General features: G+C 33.4%; 1 protein-coding gene across 1 annotated transcript in view; it reads right to left on the bottom strand.

Moving 5' to 3' along the window:
- CDH10 (cadherin 10) overlaps nt 1-20,216 on the bottom strand; it is a gene marked incomplete at both ends in the record, with an annotated part of 57,994 nt that overhangs the window by 11,285 nt on the left and 26,493 nt on the right. Inside the window, 5 exons of the mRNA XM_083880645.1 lie at nt 1,858-1,994; nt 3,644-3,897; nt 6,789-6,976; nt 11,989-12,156; nt 12,764-12,883. Coding sequence (XP_083736771.1) covers nt 1,858-1,994; nt 3,644-3,897; nt 6,789-6,976; nt 11,989-12,156; nt 12,764-12,883 — 867 coding nt within the window. The remainder of the gene's footprint in view (nt 1-1,857; nt 1,995-3,643; nt 3,898-6,788; nt 6,977-11,988; nt 12,157-12,763; nt 12,884-20,216) is intronic.

Below are 20,216 nucleotides of genomic sequence, written 5' to 3'. Positions count from 1 at the left end.
GAGTTAATTTAGTCAATGACATGCATACATATTCTGAAAAACTTTCAAGTCTGATTTTCCTCTCTTGTCGCTCAAAAAAATTCAAACAAAATAAATGAAAGTACCCCTCCAAAAATTTGGTAAAGAATTAGAATAAGATGCTTTTATGTTTAAATTGCCTTTAAAAATATGAATGCAGATTTTCAGACCTTAGGTTCAGAAACAAGAATAACCTCCCCCTCGCCAAATGCCCAGATCCTACTAATTACTTAGAGTGCTCTTTTGTTAGCGTAGGTCAATTCAAGAATACAAATGTCTGTTCCCACTTGCTGATCTTGCTGTCATATCAAAAATATTAAATAATTAAAAAATATTAAATAATCAGTGTAAAAAATTGTAGCTGTTTCTTGGAATTCTTTGTGACAGCTAAGCACTATCTGATTTTTCAATATTAATGGAATTGGATAAGTAACAACAGTAACAGATTGTTCCAAATTACTGATTTTCTCCCTTTTCTTCTGCTTCAAATAAAACAAAAGACATTTAGGAACAGCTGTAATTACATTGGCTTGTTATCAGTAACACCTTTGCTAAAGACCATGATGTAGAACGTTTTTGTTATCCTGAATTATTTAAATTTCCAGGTTTAGGGCAAAGTTTTTCATAGTCTTCTGTATATTTGTACTAACTTTCCAAATTAGTTCTAACATGGCTTTTGCATTCTGTCATGCTTCAGAGGTAACATCTTAAAATATTTAAAGATCTAAATCTCCCTCTTCACTTCTTTCTCCAAAATTAACATATCTCTATGGAGAATGCTAGTTACTCCAGATATGTCCACAATGTAAATTTGTTCTAAGTTTCCTGACGAGGAGGTAAGTTTAGCACAAAGATCTAGTCATACAAGGATGCTAAGTTTCATCAGTATATAAATCTGAAAATAATTTGTACAACATCAGACAGCACTCTGGTGACAAACTGAGGACAAAGCAACACAAGAAAAAAAGGGCTTTTGAAAAAACAACCTACAGGTGGTTTTTTTTGTGTTTTTTTTTTTTTTTTTTTTTTTTTTTTCTTTTTTTTTTTAACACAATGTTTAATTGGAAGGACACAATGTTCCATTTAGTGTAGCTCCTGCCAGCTATGTTTCACTGCTGATCAGTATTTTTTTTATTTTTTTTTTCTTTTTTGACTGATACAGAATCAGCCCTAAAATAATTATTGACTTTGAGAGGAAGTGATTCTTAGTTGCTAATTTCAAAGATCAGACCTTTGTCCCTTAGAAAATTTTCTGTCCATTGATTAAAGTCATTCTCAATAATGTAGTGGGTTTAGGAGGATATCCGCTCTTCTCTTTATACTCTTAACATGGAAATATATGCAGAGAGATGTTTTAAATGGTCCAAGAAAAGCTACAGCTTCAGGATCAAACTGAATTGTACTTATAAGATATATTGATTCTAAGAGCTGTAGGTGTAGGTACCATAGGAACAGAAAATGGAAGTATTTCTAATGAAATGAAGAAAATAATACAGACAAAAATATAGATTACTACGCTAAAGTGGGCTATTTTAACAGCAAAATCATGTTATTGTCCTCCAAGAAAAGGAATAAAAAGAATTATTCCAGTCTTATTATTTAATTGGCTAGCATTTCAGAAGTAACTTGGACATTAAAGGTCAGTGATGGAGGTACATGAGGAAAAGAGCAATGAGGAGACAGCTGCTGTTAGCTACCCCACGATACACTTTTCCAGAACATCTAGTAGAAAGGGGCAAGGGGGAAAATGAAAGAGGGATGTTTTCATCATGAAGTGGCAGCTGTAACTTTACAGGCTAAGGAAAACTGAAAGGAAAAGTAAAAACCAAATTAGCTTACTAATCTCAGCTGCTATAACACTAAGATTGTGCCATTGGGATATCTCACGGTCAAGTGGCTTAGAGGTATAGATGGAGCCATTTCCAGAGTGAATGTTAAATATCCTGTCAAGGTCAGTGTGACGATCCAGAGAAAACCTAAATATGATAACAAAGTGTAAAACGTCATCAAAATTATAGAAAGTCAAAGAAAACATATATTTCACAAGTCAGTACAGGTTTTATGTTCTACCTTACAAAGGTTGGTTTTCCAAAGACATATATTTAGTTTCTATAAATGCTTCTGAAAATTCTGAAGGTTAGCACTGCAGAATGAGGAATTAAATTTGAATTTTGAAAATGTGATACAATAGTGTAATATTTGATAATCGGAGCTTTTACAAGAATATAGGATAATTTTTTTAAAAAAATCACAATTTCAATATATTAATTAAAGAATTAATTTAATCATGAAAGGAAAATGGTCTTTCATGTACTGTTTCTTCAGACTGAGACTGACAGCTAATTTACAAGCTGTTCAAAAGTATTGCTATAAGCTCAGCTTCTACTATTTAGCATGTATTAATTCACTAGAGATCAAGATAATAAAAAGAAACTAATATATACAATGAAAAATAGAAAAACTAATATATATAAAATGAAACTAATATATATAATATAAATAATGTAAGTATAATATATAAATAATGTATAAAAATAAGTCCACATGCAGAACTCTCACTTTCATGCACAGATGTTAAAGGACCTTTTATATTTCTGTAGCTGCTATACTTCTGGCAGGCAAGATGTCCATGAACATGATATGGTGGTGTCAAACTAGTATCAGAAATGTTCTCTTTCCTCCATTTTTTTTTTTAATATTTCACATTGCCTTTAAATGAGAATGGAACCGATCATGTGGAATTAAATGTAGGATTTTGCCAAATACAGAATGATTATCAGAATATGTGTCAGAATTGGGCCAAATTTTTAAAAAAGTTATATAGTACACTCATTTAGTACAATAGAAACAAATGTTTATGTTTCTATGAAAATTTATGAGCAATCTAAACTGTTCATCAAGTGCATTTGGTTTCACTTATAGTACTTAACTAAATTGACCAAAATAAAATATTGCTGTTAGATGAAAATAACATCAGTGCGGTTTTGGTGGCTGTTGTTTGCTCACTCCATCACACACAATTACAGTAAATATAAAAGAGAAACAAATAAAGCCCCAACGAATAAGTCAACACCAAAATGAATATAAAAACAACAACAAAAAAAGGAAATTAGAACAGCCAATGAAAACTTCTGATTGTGCAATAAAGACTTACTCAAATGTGGGTTTTTTACTACTAGCTAACTCTAATAACTCTGAACTAGAATAAAAAAAACCCTGCTATTTTCTAGAGAAATTATATTTGAGGCTACTGGGCTTATATGATAAGCATTTCATTTTACTTCATACATGACATTAGTTTTATTGAAAACTAAAACTTGTTTCATCAGCACTCTAAAAGCTTTTCACAGTGTGAAGCAAGAAGCAATCCTGATGGACCTACTTGAAATCAAGTTTTCTATGAATTGAGGCACTGGAAAATATTTTGTGTGTCTCTTGTGTGCAAGTAAATTGCTGTTGCCTGACATGTTTGTCGGTTTACAGATAGCACCATTCTCAATTCTGCCTATCTCTGGGACACTAATAAGTAATAAAACCCCCCCACCTCTATGTGAAATTAATGTTGCATTACTATTTATCTTAATTTCTTTAGCAAATAATATGTTTACAGACACTGAAGTATTACCTTATCGGACTTGAGGCAGAATCAGGATCCCGTGCCATTACCGTTCCTATTATTGTCCCCAACTCAATATCTTCATGCACCTCAAAAAGGTAAGAAGACCTGCTGAAAACAGGAGGTTCATCTACATCTTCTACAGAGATTTTCACAATAGTTGTGTCTTTGAAAGGCCCAAGGTAATAGAAACGTGGATCCACATGAGTATTTTCAGCTTCTACTTTCAAAGTATAAAGTCGTCTTGTCTCGTAGTCCAGTGGCTAAAAATGAAAATTGTGATCAATTTTATTAAATTAGATGTACATAGTGACAGATATTGACCTATGTACAGAATGAAAACAGAAGAGGGCTCAAGCCTTATCAGATCCTGTCCTACACTGTGGAAATACCAACATAAATCAATATTTTCTCCACCACAGGAGTTAACTTGTCTAATAAGAGATTACCATTGTTTTTATATGAAGTATCTTTTCCTAAATATTATCTCAGCATGAATGATAAAAAAGATTTTCAGTGCAAATTAACCAGTTATTCAGGGAATTTTGCAACAAGAATATAGATTTGAAACAATTATATTACCATTTAAAATGCTTGAGATACTGACTGGAAATACAAACATTCCAGAACAAGGTATTCAACACTAGTACTTCATAGGAAATTCTGTAAACTCCTGGATAATCAAAATGACCACAGTATTCTTATTATCAAGCCTAGATAGCTGGCCTTAAATATCAGGAATGTTTTGGGTGTCTTTTGAGGAAGGTGTCTCTGTATCTAGAGAAACAGTAGGGTTTAATAGTGTTCCTTTTCATTTAATTTAATGAATCCAACATCAGAGGGTTGTTGGTTTGTTTTTGGTTTTTTTTTTAAATATATTTGACATTTTTGTCAGCAGTTCTTTTTTAAAATGGAAGGAGGAACAGTTCACAGTTATAATTAGAAATCATTTTGGATTGAAAAGAATTCTATTCCCTCAAATTTTTCTTGCTGTCATAGATGAAAAGTGTTAGCTAATTAATGATTCTAAGGAAATGAGCAAGCTGAAAATCTACCTTTTTGACACAAAGAAGACTTTATTAACTCCCACAGATTCTCAGAGAGATATAGAACTGGTGGTTTTCATTCATCAAAATGGGTGGTTGATGACTTATTTTTTTCTGCCTAGCTGCTTTTAAATACTAATTAATGTTCACTAAAGATGCCAAAGTGACAGGTTAGATATTTAAATATACTTTTCAAAAGCAGAAAGATGCAGTCCAGTGAAAGAATGAGTTTTCCCACTGCCCCAGACTTGTTTTAAAAAAGTAGTCAGAGCAGATGGGAAAGTATCTATGAATACAATTTAGAAAAGCATCTATTTAACCTGGATCTGAGGCTACTGCTGTAGCCTCAGATCTGTAAAGTGTATCATTCAGATGTTAAGGGACACTGGCTTCAATCCTAAAAACAAAGAAGACATGCTAGTCCTGTTTTATTCTAATTTACTTAATGTGGCAGAATGTGCACCATGAATATGCAAACTTGCTACTATAAAATTCACATCCAATGTGGACATCTTGTCCATCTGCAGTGCAAAACATGGATTTGAAACCTGTGGGTTATACAGGCATTCCAGTACACCAACAGAAATGAACAAAACTCTTACCCAAATATATAAAATTGTGGAAAATCAATTATTTTGTCTGTGAGAAATTGTATGGAAAAATTTGTATAGAGAATGTTCTTTTACAGCACATCATAAATTCAGACTTAATAACTTACAGGCTTTGTGAAGGAACACAAGCTATTTGTAGTTATTCACCACTGAAAACAGAAATTACAATCAAAATGGATAAATAATAATAATAAAAAGAGACTATTTTAATGAATCAATGAACTTAGCATTCTCATCTTCTTCCTTGCTTGTTAGTGCTGTTGTCTGTGGTATTGAATAAACTACTTATTCATGACTGAGAAAGCATCCTGAAAAATGCAAATTCTGTCAGACTGTTAATGACAAAATCAGAAGATCTTATTCATTAGTATTTATTGACATTTTTGGAACTGCTGTATTGTAATTAAGTAAATTTCTTATGCATGATTCATCTACTAGACTTTTTTTGCAAAATGCTATTGATTTAATATAATAGTCTGTGTGAAAATCTGAAGCAAGCAAGAAAAGAGCATCTCAAGAGAAGCCTTCACAAACTAGGACAAAGAAAAATATAACATCTCCATATTTGTTTTTTTTTTTTCTTCATTTTTTCCCAGATAAACAACTACACTGACGATGAACACAAAAAACTCAGAAATTAAAAAGGAACGTTTTTTGCAGAACTTCTCTCTTCCTTGGTTGCCATTATCAAGAGATGTGGAGGTATCTTTTATATCATTGTTTATTTCATTATTCTATGCTTACGGACATTTGTTTGGAAAGCTAATACAAACAGTGCTTTATGTTAAAAATGGTTTCTGAACTTTTTGGAGCTCATCTCAAAGTCCCAAAGACAAGGACCAATGGACTCTTGGAAGGGAAATTTTTGAGGAGTAGGAGAGTTCCATTTCTACTTGGGAGATCTTAGACTTAGAAGACAAGTATCTGACAATGTGCTCTGACGATGCAAGACAGAGGGCAGAACTAAATCTAGCTCTGGAACAGGAACACCTTCATTACATACACATTGCTCATGTGGCAGCCCTCTCATACATTGGGAACAGGAACAAAACCACATAGCTTGTAACTCATGTCTGTGCTCTGACATACATATCTCATCTCACCCAAGTAGATGAGAATGTCACATGGAAGGAAAATCTGTGTCTCACATTAGTCAGTGAGCTGATGATTGCTTGCTGCAGAAAACAGGTTACAGAAATGCCTGAGAAGTCTGCATTTGAAATCACAGAGAAAATTAGTGCTAACACGTTGGGGCTGGTGCACTTTTTGATACTTTGCTGGCAATTATGCTTCAAACCTATGCTACATCTTGGATATGGTCACCACCTTTTATTTCCAGTTCATCTCAAAAGGAAATGGTACCTTTCAGTCACACTGATGGGGGATGCTCGCAAATGTTAAGCAGTTATAGCATGTGTAATCACACGATGTGAGCAATGAACGTTTGTGGCATAACATTGACATCAAAATCATTTAGTGAATGCTGTAAATAGACACCTTTCGCACAGTGATGATGCCTTCCTGCGTGTCCTTCTGTGTCACAATATCAAACATATCGGTCCCATCGCCATCGATAATCCTGTACTCTACTTCTGCGTTTTTTCCAGTGTCCGCATCTGTGGCCTTAACGCTGCCAATGGCTGTCCCAACTGGGGAGGACTCAGGAATGCGGAGATGGATGGTACCTGTCAAAGAGACAAAGAGCCATTCAGGACCCCCACAAGCATGAAGTGACATCCATGAAGTAACACTGCGTGACACAATAGATGATAACATAATTTTGTGTACTCTTTATTCTAGAGAGTTTGCCTTGTAATACCGAGACGATGGACAAAATACAAGCAGAGAACTATCCAGAGGAAAGCTTTGTATAGAAGACTGAAAACTGAATTGTAGAAGAAAACATCCATAGAGTAGTTGAGAAAGATGTTTATTCTATCTCAGAGAAGAATCAACTATATCTACACTCTTTTTACCTTTCTTTTCCTTGTAATTTTCTTGTCCTCATTTTTCTTTCATTCCTGAAATATGATCTGCTTTGTGTTCTTGCCAGGTTTCACTCTTTTTTACCCCTGAATATCTAAGGGTAATCTTTGAGATATATTTTATCATGGAAGCAATAACAAGAATTGAATTCCTTGATTTTGCTGGCCAATTCTATGCAACAGACTGACACTTCAGCTTTCAAAATTAGATAGTAAGGTATCATATTAAATAAATTTGAGTAACATACTAATGCAGGGGGAGGTATTTTAAAAATCTACAAGCAGGAATTGTGTCTATAATAATTGTGCTTATATTTTTTAAAGCAGTTAATTCACACTTAAATAGGCTTATGAATATTGCAATTCTTGGTTTGTACCATTTTTCTTATCTCAGTTATATCCCTTTATGGTAGTGTCATATAGCTGATAAAATACATAGGAATAAAACTGTCATCATTCAAACATGCTGCAGTAAATTGAAATAAGTATCTTACCATTTATTTCAGCATTCTATGACCTAGCCTTAGTGTGATAACTGTAAATAAGGGTGCAGAGATTTGATCCCATCTGTTGGAACGTATGCTAGAAAAACACGTGAGGTACATAATGCTCTATGAAGAATTCTCAGAAAAATATTTTTAAATAAATGCATTTACAGTTGTCATTCCAAAGATGAAAGTGAATTCATCAAATTTATCTTGGAAAACATTTTCTTCTATAGCCTTAGTTAAGTTTTCCAAGATTTTCTGTTCTACTTAGAGACTACCTAAATTAAAGAGGTTAGAAGTAAGCTCGAAATAATATAAAAGTGGAAATGGTAAAGGGCAGCAACCACAACAGTAAAAAGTTGAACAGGCTGCACAAAAAAACAACACATACATACAGTGCCACAAACAAGTTGTACAGGAAATCCATTAGGGGAGTTTTAGTTTTGTGCAATCAAGAAGAATCATGGGGAGAGACTGGCAAGGCTGTATGGGAAGGTCACTGACAACATGATTTTATGATATCTCAGGAAAGCATGAGTCATTTGAGGATTATTTGTGTTACAAGCAAGCTACAGAGTGACACTCACTACGAAAAAAGCCCCTATTATTTTCTGGGTCATTTAAGATTTCTTTCTGCTTTTACAGAGTTACTTTTTCTGTTATGTTCTGTTATTATGTTCCTATTTGAAAAACTTAAAAAAAAACCCCACAAAAATTAAAAAAATAAATGCATTCATGTTTAGTTTGCAATTAAATGTTGAAGGAAAAACCTTAAAATATTTAATTTCTTCAACATATTTTAATATGAAACTTACATATAGCAGCAGAATGAATTCTTTATGGCCATGTACACCCCACATTCCATTTATATGTGTTTACTTTTGCTCAATCACATTTTGATGTTCAACTGAGTACTTTATCCTGCATTTTCTCTAACATTTTCATTACCTTCCTCTAATATCTAAACCTGTATACTTCGCTAGTAGAGAATCTCTCTGCAATCACCTAATGGTTAAAAAAAAAGCAAAAGAAAAATTAGCCCAGTTTAGTACTTAAGCAGTACTATAGGAGACCATGGTGAAAAATTGCTTTTTTTTTTTTATCCCCAATTAATATTTTATGATATAATTATTTTTGTGAGGTGTCAACTACTCCTCACATTTTTTATCTTCAGTGTTTAAAACTACATCCTTAAGCTATGCCTTGTGGACACTACTTTGACTCCCAGTGCAATACCCCAGTCATTAATTCAGTCTACAAAGTGGTAAGAGCTCATATCATGAATTGCTAATAAGGTAGTGGAAACAGAGAGGGAAAATAACCAGGAGCTTATAATCTAAAAGATAATTTTTAATCTTATTTCTAAAAATCTCCACCATAGTATAAGACACTTCATTTTATTATTTTTGTCACTGAAGACATGTAATGCATTGACTAAGTATGGGATGCAGTGCAGCTTTAGACACTGTATAAGACTACAAAGTACACCAAAGTAGAATCATCCTTGCAAAACTCTGCTGTCAATCTTATTTCTTGCTTCTCAAGGAAAGTAGTTTACTCTTTGCATTTACTCCAGTGAATGATGTCCTTTCATTTGTCTGTCAGGAAAAGAAATGGGAGGATCAAGGAAAGGAATACTTTTCCATATACTAAGGAGAGCAGAAATCAGCTTGAGGATTGAAGTCTACACATTTGGGATTGAAAATAATTCAGTCAGTCATAAAGAATGAAAAACCAATCTTATTTTTCCATTTACCCTTCTTCCCATTCACTCTTGTATAGGCTGATAATGTAAAGGTAAATATTATAAAGTACTACAGGCTACAGTCTCACAGGAGACATGGGCTGCTGTAATTCAGGTGTACTGAGTTTCATTCAGACTCAGGCTCCTAAGTCCATAAATTGCATTTTCCATTTATCACTGATCAACACTATCTTCTTACTTTTGAGAACACTTGAAAATATTACAGTTGAAACAGTGATACAATGTCTGAGGTCTTTGAAGACTTTCTGTAGCATCTTGAAAAAGTTTTCAATCTCATCACCACTGTTTTCTATGAGATTTTTAGTATATTTTAAAGAAGAGAAAAATATTCTGAAGAATCCTTGCTTCATAACATGAACAACAGAGGAATTAGGGATTCTTTTATAAATATATGTATTTATTTTTTTAAGAAAGAATGTTGAATTTTCCACAATGTTAATGTGAGTTTCTTGTGGGAGACATTTAAGCTAATATTAAACATTTTGTTGAAACATATAGCTATAATATGCTGAGTCCTGTGGAAACATAATGGGCATTCTAATATTTAGCCTGGTAATTTATAGATCTGATACGAATATTATTGTTTCATTAACCTAATACATCTGGATTTTTCTTTTAATGGAATAGAAGAAAAATAATTTAACTTAATCAGTTTCAATTCCAGCAGTCTCATTGAACTCTGTTAAAATAATGAATCATTATAACATCTATTTCCATTTTGAGATTAAATATAATTTTTAAACAGTCAATAGCTATTTTTACTTTCATATATCAAGTAAAATGTGTCATTTTATAAATGTTTTAGTTTTCATCTGCAACAAAACATGCATTTATATCTAACAAAGAAATTGGCAGAGAGAAAGTAGAGAGAAAAATCAAACAACAATAAAAGCCCATGAGAGTAAAATTAAGTTTCTTTAAAATAAATGACACATCTGATTTAAACTGACAGTAAAGAAAAATGCAGAGATGCTACATCAAATCCTTCTCTTTCTCAAGTATTTTGTTGGATTCCTAGATAAATCATGTTAAAATGGTCTAGAAAGTTGATTACACCATTCTAACTTCTGATTTAACACACTGTTTAAGAAACAAGGAAAAAGAGAAAAAGAAAAGTATAAATATGCACTTTTGAAGCGTCTACGCTATCTTAAGTTTTTTTTTTTTTTTTTTTTTTTTTTTTTTTTTTTTTTTTTTTTTTTTTTTTTTTTTTTTCTGTAAGGTTTTGAACATGACACCTCTTTAAATAGTCTTCTTCAGTATGTCCAGGGAGAAGTAATACAGCACTCCTCTCCTACAAAACGGAAATACCATAATCTTCTGTATACAAATGGAAACAACAAAAATAATAAGTAAAATATTTGTGGAAAAATGAAGAAAACAAAATGATAAATTAACAATAAATTCTGTTCAGAATACAACCTTTGTGGAAATGCACAAATTCTGCTTACTCAATTTTGCATCACCTCTTTTAATTTCAACTGTGTGTACGAAATGACGTGCTGATAAACATCTTAGCTAAACACATATATATTAACTGCAATATTAAATTGAACATAATTATGTACTCCAGTTGTGCCCTAAAGAGCATAATTTGAAGCTGATTCTGTTATTTTGATCAAGCGGAGTGCATCAGTAACTACTGGATTGAGTAGAATTATGCAGAGTGTCTAAAATGTGTGGTGAGGATACTCTAAATCCTCTACGTATTAAATAAATCTAAATCATCCTGCAAATATTGCAACTTCAATTTATGCAAAAGGCTTCAAATGTATTTAAAATCCTTAACTGTTACAAGTTCGACGTTACATAGTTTAATATTTCCATATTAGAGAGAGCAAGAAAATTTTTACATTTTGGTTTGAGGATACAAAGTCTTGACAGCTGTATTATCAAAAGGCAAAAAAGCATTATAAAAACCTTCACTGAAGCTGTAAAAAACCCTAAAACAGTTAAATATAATTTACTTTAATTTAGGAAATTTTCTATGTTTTTTTGTAGCTCTATAGCGGAAAAAGTACAAATCTGTCTGATTCCCTTTGAGTAATTTCTTTTCCACATTCTTCATGATTAAATATTTAAGCAGATACTTCAATTTAAACATTTCTGCATATCTAGAATTACAACATGTTTCATTCTCCAGTGGGAGAGCATGTAGGATTTAACCAATAGGTAAGGAAAGCAAAAACATTGCTCTAATGCTCTTACAAGCCCACCTACTATTGCTCCCCATATTACTGGGAGGAATTCCAGGTTTACTGCAGTTACATTTGATCATGTAACTGTTTTCTAACAAAAAAACCCTGCAACATTTAATATACTGCTTTAATAATAATAATGATAATCAGCACATAAGCCTTTTGTTTATGTGTGCCGCCTAATCTAGATTTACTCTAAATTAAACCAGATGGTGATTGCTTAACTCTTACAGCACAAATCAACTATTAAATGCAGCTTACTCTGGGGGAAGCGAGGTGGATTGTCGTTGACATCAGTCAGTGTGATGTTCACGGTGGTGGTTCCTGATAATCCACCCATCTGGCCTCCCATGTCCTTTGCCTGGATCACCACTTGGTACTGCTCCCTGTTTTCTCTGTTCATGTTTGGCAATGCAGTCCTGATGATGCCTAAAAGAAATAAATTGGAAAACAAAATTGCTAAAAATGTGTTTGTTGCTTATGTGCAGCAATCATCTGCATTTTTTAATATTAGTCTTGAAATGAATCTCTAAAATCTTCATTTAATGTTTCAAAGTACAAATTTCTGTCTATAACTTCTATTGTAGGCTTATAATTATAGTATTTAGTACAGGCTGTCTTGGTTGAATACTTGTTCTACATCACAGGTCCCTTTCCAGTTTCATGCTAAAGATGATTCAAGACATTTATGCACAAGGTTTAGGAGAAAGAAGACTTTTCATTAACCCAAGTAGAATCATTAGGAAAAAAAGAACAATATTTCCTAAGAAAAAACTTTATTCTTACCTTTATCAGAAATGTTATTTAAATCTTAAGCTATAAATAGTACCACTTTAAAATTACTTATACTTCATAATTTCAGATGTCTTGAGTTTTTATATGTATTATAAATAGTATAAATAATGAGAAAAAACCAAGAAATGCTCTTTCATTTAAGTTTGTTTTTAATTAAAATTTTTAAGTTATCTAAGGTCTTTTAAATGAAAGAAAAAGTTTAAAGTTTATGGTAAATGAAAAAAATAAAAATTTTCATGACCTGTTTCTGGTTCCACAGAGAAATATGGCTGCCCTTGAAGTATGCTGTAAATTATTCTGGCACTGTTTCCATATGAAGGGTCATCGGCATCCGTTGCTGTAACTTGGACCACAGAAGTACCTGAAACATCCAAAGCCAACTTAGTTACAGATGACACTGTGGAGGTCTCAGAGCATCAATTTCCATTCCAACAGACACCAAAGAAAATTTCAGCAAATTTCAATTGGATTTTCCAAATATTTTTGTGATCTTACAGTCAACATTAGGTACATTCTTCCTTATTTCGGGTCTCCTACATAAATTGAAAATAACCTTCCTTAATCCCACAAGTGTGATTAAGGTTTAATTAAAAAATGTAAACAATTGCTGTATCTGAGCTAGCTACAATAATTTAGTGCATTCACATCCTCTTTGCAGAAGCCATTTGCTTTTATTGCAATAAATACTTGCTTTCCATTGCCTATAATGGATTTGGTTTGGGATTTTTTTGTTTGGTTGGTTGATTTTTTTTTTTTTTTTTTTTTTTTTTTTTTGTTGTTGTTGTTGTTGTTTTTTTTTTTTTTTCTTTTGTTAAATGATATCAGGATTATATGAAGTTACACATGCAGGAACATGACAGAAAAAGATGATTAAACAGGTCATTGGAACTTATGAAAAACAAGTTGTCAGTTCTCCTTGCTTTCTAAGTGTTACTGTAGATAGATACTACCAGAAGAAACATTGTCATACAAGCTTTGAAATCTGCTGATTATTTAGATTACAGAAAATTTCCTGATTTTAAAGACCTTCTCTAAATTTTAGCAGAATATACCAGTCTTTCAAAGCACAAAATGTTTGCCATTACCACTGACAGTTTTTCTTCGATCAAAATATTTTTTACATCCCGTTAAACTCTTTCATCACAGAAAAAAAGTATGAACAAGGATCCCTCCTACTGTCCATCCATAAAATGCAGATACTATTTTAAGTATATACGAAAGAAATAAAAAAAACCAAACCAAACCAAACCAAAAAAAACAACAAAAACAATAAAACAAACAAAACCCTCCCAAAACAACAACAACAGCAAAAAAGAAAACCCGATCATCATATGCACATGACTGGCTAGCCACAGGCAAATCTGAAGATCAGAAGACTTCAAAACTTGTTTCTCCTTTTATCTCAATTCTTTCAAAATTCTTTTCCCCACCAAATACTGCCAAATATGAAAAAAAGCACCTGTATATCCAAGACCTTGGCACAACTATTTACTCTCTTGCGTTGTCTGTCTACACTACATATTTATTCTAAATGCATAGAAAAACAGATAAAAGTAAATGCTATTTCTCCATTTATTTGGGATTTCATTACATGACAACAAATCTGCGTTTTACAAATAAATTGTTCAATCATAGCACCAATATCAATGCAATGAGCATGTGCCTAACTGTTGAAACAGAGATGAATTCTCAGGAATGTTCAGTTTTCAATTGCTAGAGAATAGAAATACTTGTTTCACTGAGTCCCTAAAACTCTTGACTCATAAAGAAGGCAAAACAGCATATTGCTGGTTATGTTAATCCATAATAAAATAGAGTGAATCACAAATTAACAGAGAAGAGACCCAAACAAAAAGTAAAATCCTAAAAGATAAAAGATGCTACACAAGTTTAAAGAAAATAAGATAAAATAACTTTCTGTTGTATTAAGAATTGCTTTAGTAGCCATCTATGAATATGGAAACATCTCAAATATGGCTGAATCAGAAAAATTGAACTTTTTTAAAAAAATAAGAATGTGGAGATGATTGGTCTTTTCTAAAAGCTTTGTCTCTTTATGATTCACAAATGTCTCATGTCTTCAGCCACACTGAGCTCCATGTGTAGATATATGTCTATATAACTATTCTGTAAAAAGGTGAATAGGCCTTTCTGTTTAATATATGAAAGTTCTGAAAAGTGTTGTCTTGATTCTGAAATGCACATTTGGACCATCCTACTATAGAGAAACTGTATTGCTAGAATGTATAGTTTTCCCTAAAGAACACTTTCTCTGAAATAGCAGTTATGTAAAAGAAGGATAAGACAAATCATGTTCAGCAACTGAAGTGCTGCAAGTTTAAAAAAAAAAAAAAAGGGCAAAAAACCCCTCAAAAATCTCAGTAAACTGACCAACATGGAATTGTACCAAAAAATGTTTACAACTCCTCCATTTCATATGCATGAAAATAGAGAACAGTCATAATCAATACACCTGCCACACAGATGTATTGATGTATTAATCAGAAATGATGCATTAATCTGAAAATTTTTACATTGTAAATCCATGAAAGTACCTATATGTAACTGATTAATTTCTTTCTTTTTAGTTTTCACATTTTCTTCCTTTTTGAAGCTAGATGCATCTACTAATAGGTCAATTGTATGAGACTTTTATTTCATTTTAGTTTAAAAATATATGAAGAATCCACTTTGAATAATAATTTGGAAGGAAACTGAATAACATGTTTAATAACTTTAAAATTTATTAAGGCAATTCCATTTTAAACATAATAATGTGTGTCTAACAGTTACTGCTGTCTTATTTGAGTGTCATAATGAATAGATATTAATTAATACTATTTCAGTGCACATGCATAGGAAACAGAGCATATTATGTCATCTATGCTTCTCTCCAGCTGGAATAAATTTGGCTGCATATACACACTCCTCAAAAAACTATCAGAAACCTCTGAAAATTGTAGATTTGCACCTATTCCCTTTAAAGTCTGTGGAAAGAGACTTGTGCTCCTTAATTTCATCACTATTACACAGTGCAATTGGTGGGTTATGATCAGGACAATGTACACTCCATTACCCAAATGCAGTAAGGATGAACTTTACTTTTTAATGTTACCTCAGCTGTTCGGCTTTTATGGGTCAGGTGCCTGGCAGAAGTGCAAGGGCACTGCTACACTCCCAAGTGCCATTCAGGATGCAGAACTTCCCTTTGATCTCGGCCCTTGCCATGGAAGGAAAAGAGATGTGCTCTCTAGGCTTCCACAGGGGGATAAGTAATTTCTACTTAAAACCTGACAGAAGCCACGTGAAGGAGTGAACAGGACTAGTGCTATCATTGTATCAGTTACACTGTGCACATCAGCTGTCAAACCACCAGCTACTTTTACTTTGCTTCAGTACACTGAAGACCACTGATGCTCAATTAAAAAAAAAAAGTATTGTTTGCTTGAAACCTGGACCAAAAATCCAAAGGTATTGAAGATGATCAGTTGTGCCAGGGCTTAAAAGCTACAGTATAGGGATTGTTTAGTGATCATCACTTGGTCAGAGTCTTGCTCTGTCTTTCACATAGTCAGATGTTGCTTCTGATGAAGTTGGTCTTTGACCTTCATAATTTAAAACCTAATCTGAAATTTAAAAGGTTGCATAAAGGGGATAGTGATAACATACTGGAGAGATAGAGATGGACATTTTACAAGGACATGTAGTGATAGGACAAGGGGGAACGGCTTCAAACTGAAAGAGATCAGGTTTAGATTAGAGATAAAGAAGAAATCCTTTACTGTGAAGGTGGTGAGGTACTGGAACAGATTTCCTAGAGAAGCTTTAGATGTCCCATCCTTGGCAATGTTCAAGGCCTGGTTGGATGGAGTTCTCAGAAACATGGTCAGTGGGCAGTATCCCTGCCATGGCAGCAGGGGTGGAACTAGAAGATCTTTAGGGCCCTTCCAACACAAATCATTCTATGAATGTATGAATATGGCACCATGTATGCTATTAATAACACACCAGTGAATTCTGTTATTTTCTGCTTGCATAATTGCCTATTTTACTATACCATGAACTAGAATTCACAAGTGGCAAACCTGGCCAAGAAACAAACAGTCTTTTGTCAGATTATTGTAGTTCTCAGAAGGCTTATTTTAGCATAGCTTTAATTATAGTGTTTGACTCTCCCTAGGGGCTAGGACTATAACAGTAATTACTATATTTGGCCCTTGCTGATGTTTTCTGCAAGCATCTTCAAAAACAAGTATTAATGACTTTGACCTCACAATTTGTTTATGATGCATACATATTAGATAAAAATCACTGGAAATAATTATCTAGGAAAAGGAATCCACAAAATATTCACTGTAGAGCTGGATTCTAAACTTAGATTTTGTTTTCTTTACTCACAGCTGAATTATGTGATATTTAACTAGAGCAAGTACCCTCCACAGTAAATTATCCATACAAATAACAAGCCAAATTAACAGAAATTTTCAGCTCTTTCTAGTGGAAAAGATAGGAAATAATGACACCTATTTTCCTTGGAAATAATGACACGTTTTCCTCTGAAATAATCTATTTCAAGCTGCAGAATACAGAAAAGAACTGAAAAGGGCTGCATGTTCAGAGAACTCAGTGTCAGAAATATCTTATTACATGGTAGTCTTGTAACTTAGAAAACAATAAGTTGTGAACAAGTGCAGGAGTTGGTAATTTCAATTCTTTTAAGATGTGCTTTTTAAGGAAAAATCATGTTTTATCTTTTTTTTTTTTTTTTTTTTTTTTTTTTTTTATTTTTTTTTTTTTTTTAACTTTTTGTTCCATCTCCTTATGGCAGGATTTGTGTGCAGAGTGAAATCAAACCTTGTAAAAAATTTCAAAAATTCATATTTTGGGTATTAGAAATGTCCTAAGTCAGAAGATGCATAAGGGTTTGGTTGAGAGAGCTTTATATGAAAAAAAAAAAAAAATTTAAAATAACTTTGTTATTAGGAAACCAGAAGGAAGTGTTATAAGACGAATTCCATGGCAGAGAGGACTAAGCATTGGGAACTGGTGAACAGCACTAATGAGGGAGTATATAAGAAGCCAAGGTGGAAAGTTAAGCAGCTCTAACTTTTGTCTAAAAAGAAAGAAAAACACATAACAAGAGGTAGAGATGATAGGCCAACAGGGCACCGTGTACATCACATGTAAATCCAGAAGGAGGTTACATCTTCTGAAGCATATATTGATATCCCTAATTTAGAAGCAGAAAAGGTACAATAACTTTTTAAGATAAGTTTGTAACTTTTAAGTTACAGTAACTTTTAATAAGGATAAGGAATGATTAGAGAATATATAGGCTATGAATATATATAAATATATAAAAAGAGGTCCAAATAGAAAGTTCTGAAAACTTCTCTAAAATACACTACTAGGCAAAATCGACAAGAAAATCCATCTGGAGGAAAATAGACTATCTGCAGCTCTGAAAAGAAATCTCCAAATGAGCAGAAAGAGACAGGTAAAAAATATGATGGACAGAGCAGAAGACTGTCGTCAAAACCATAAGAATATTCTGGGTCATAAACTCTGAAAGTAAGGAAAGAAACAAGTGAAAATGGATGAAATATCCAATAATCAGTACAAAGACTTCAGGAGAATAAGTTGTCTTTTAGGATATCGACTCAGCTGCAAGATCCTGAAGTTGGCCCATTTATGTTCTGCCTTTTCTATGTTTAACGAGCAACAGAAAAAAGATGAACCAACAACAAAAAATTTATGGGCCTTTGTCAAGACACTCCATTTGATAATAGAAATAGCCATATTCTCAGGTGCCCATCTGGTTAGTACCGCAGCCGAAGGAAGAAATCAAACGTGCTGTTCATGGTCTGAAAGAGGCTGGTGTATGGCTACCTCATGATTTGATACCTCATGGATGGAGACATATGGAGTAAAGACTAAATAGTGTTTTTCTGACTTCCTGGTCACTTTATCATTCCCTCTAGTACAGGGAACTTCAGGATGGAGCAAACCCTGTACTCCAAGGCCTCACAGATTTCAATTACCTCAAGTTTTTGGTACTTGGGCATTTCATTCCTTTCTTTGTATGATGTGATACCATGTTTGTCTTCTTTCTGGTAGCCAGATAAGTACATACAAGGTTCTTATGAACACCTCACCATTGTGACTGCAGTACAGATGTGTAGAAATAGACAACACAGTTGCAAAACAGAAAAATAATTAACTTTTTAGGGTTTTTTGACACTTCTTAATAAAGTAGAGATAAGATTAAGCCCATTTGAAACATTGATATTCAGTACCAGGACACAGAATGCAGTCACCAGGTGATGGACAAGGTTTTAAGAACACAGTCACAGCATAACTTAAGTACAAGGCACATGTACAGGTTGTAAGTTATTAGTCATATTAAAGACTGATATGGATTTAAAGTATAACAACGAAGAAAATGAGAAAATAGTTATTTTCTACAAAACATCACATGTGTGATGAAAATACATATAAAATATGATGGCAATCTCCACAGGAATTGGAAACAATGAACAAAGAGAATTGTTCTGGTGTTGTGTCTTCCCGTAAGAGGCATGGCATCTGATCACTGTCTGCACCATCTATCTGCACAAGGTCCTCTTTCACCTTTGATAGTGACAGTGGCATATATTTTATTTTGCTTTTCACCCCATTTTACTATTGCCACTCACCAATCCTACTTTTATATATGAAGGATCTTTCTCTATGCAGTTGGTTTGAATAAACGGGTATCTTAACAAACACTGTTTGGGTTTGTTTATGTGTCTGTCTAGTGGTCCAGCTCTCACTCTTGATTGATAATAAACTCATGAACTTGGATGTACCAATAGTAGCAGGAGTGCAAGTCATTCTATAAAAATATAGATGTTATTTTTAGTGGATAATTCTATCATGGAATCATAACATATACTGAGTTGGAAAGGACCCAAGTCCAACTTCCTGCTTCTCATAGGACTACCTGAAACTAAACCATATGACTAAGAAAAGCATTCAATATACTCTGACACTTTCCTGGGGAGCCTGTTCCAGTGACTGACTAATCTCTCAATGAAGAACCTTTTCCTAATGTCTAATCTGAGCTTCCCTTGGACACAATTTCGTTCTGTTTTCTTGTGTCCTACTGCAAATCAGCAGACGGGGGGAGATCAGCACCTCCCCTGACTGATATTCAAGGGCACCTGTGACAGGAGGTAGCCACAGAACAGACAAACCTGCAGGACTGGGCAGGAACTTGTCACCGCTCTCCTGTATCCCTTAAGTCACCGCATTCAGTGAGGTGGAACAGAGTGAGGACAGGGAATCCTTCGCATGGTGTTCTGTCTGTTTGGCAGCCCTGACCCAGGAAAGGCAGGCTGTGATTCCAGCAGTATCTCTCCTTCTCAGACTCCAAATATATAGCATAGTGCCATATCATGTCGACTGTTCTGGATTAGATAATGAAAATATAACAGTCCTGATAGCACCATACTTTTTATAGAACCATATAACTCATCTCTACTCAGGTAAGGGCTATAGTAATTTAGCTTTGCAATTTCTCTTTCTGGTAACTATCACTGAGAAAATATTTATATCATAAACTCCTCTTAATGTGTGCAGACATTTATAGAAAGATTAACTGTTTCTACATTCTCACAGAAGTGAGTACTACAGGGGACATTCAACAGAACAGT

This window comes from Zosterops lateralis (assembly GCF_965231275.1).
Source record: "Zosterops lateralis genome assembly, chromosome: 1".
Classification (NCBI taxonomy): domain Eukaryota; kingdom Metazoa; phylum Chordata; class Aves; order Passeriformes; family Zosteropidae; genus Zosterops; species Zosterops lateralis.
This window is presented reverse-complemented; position numbering and strand designations above follow the sequence as displayed.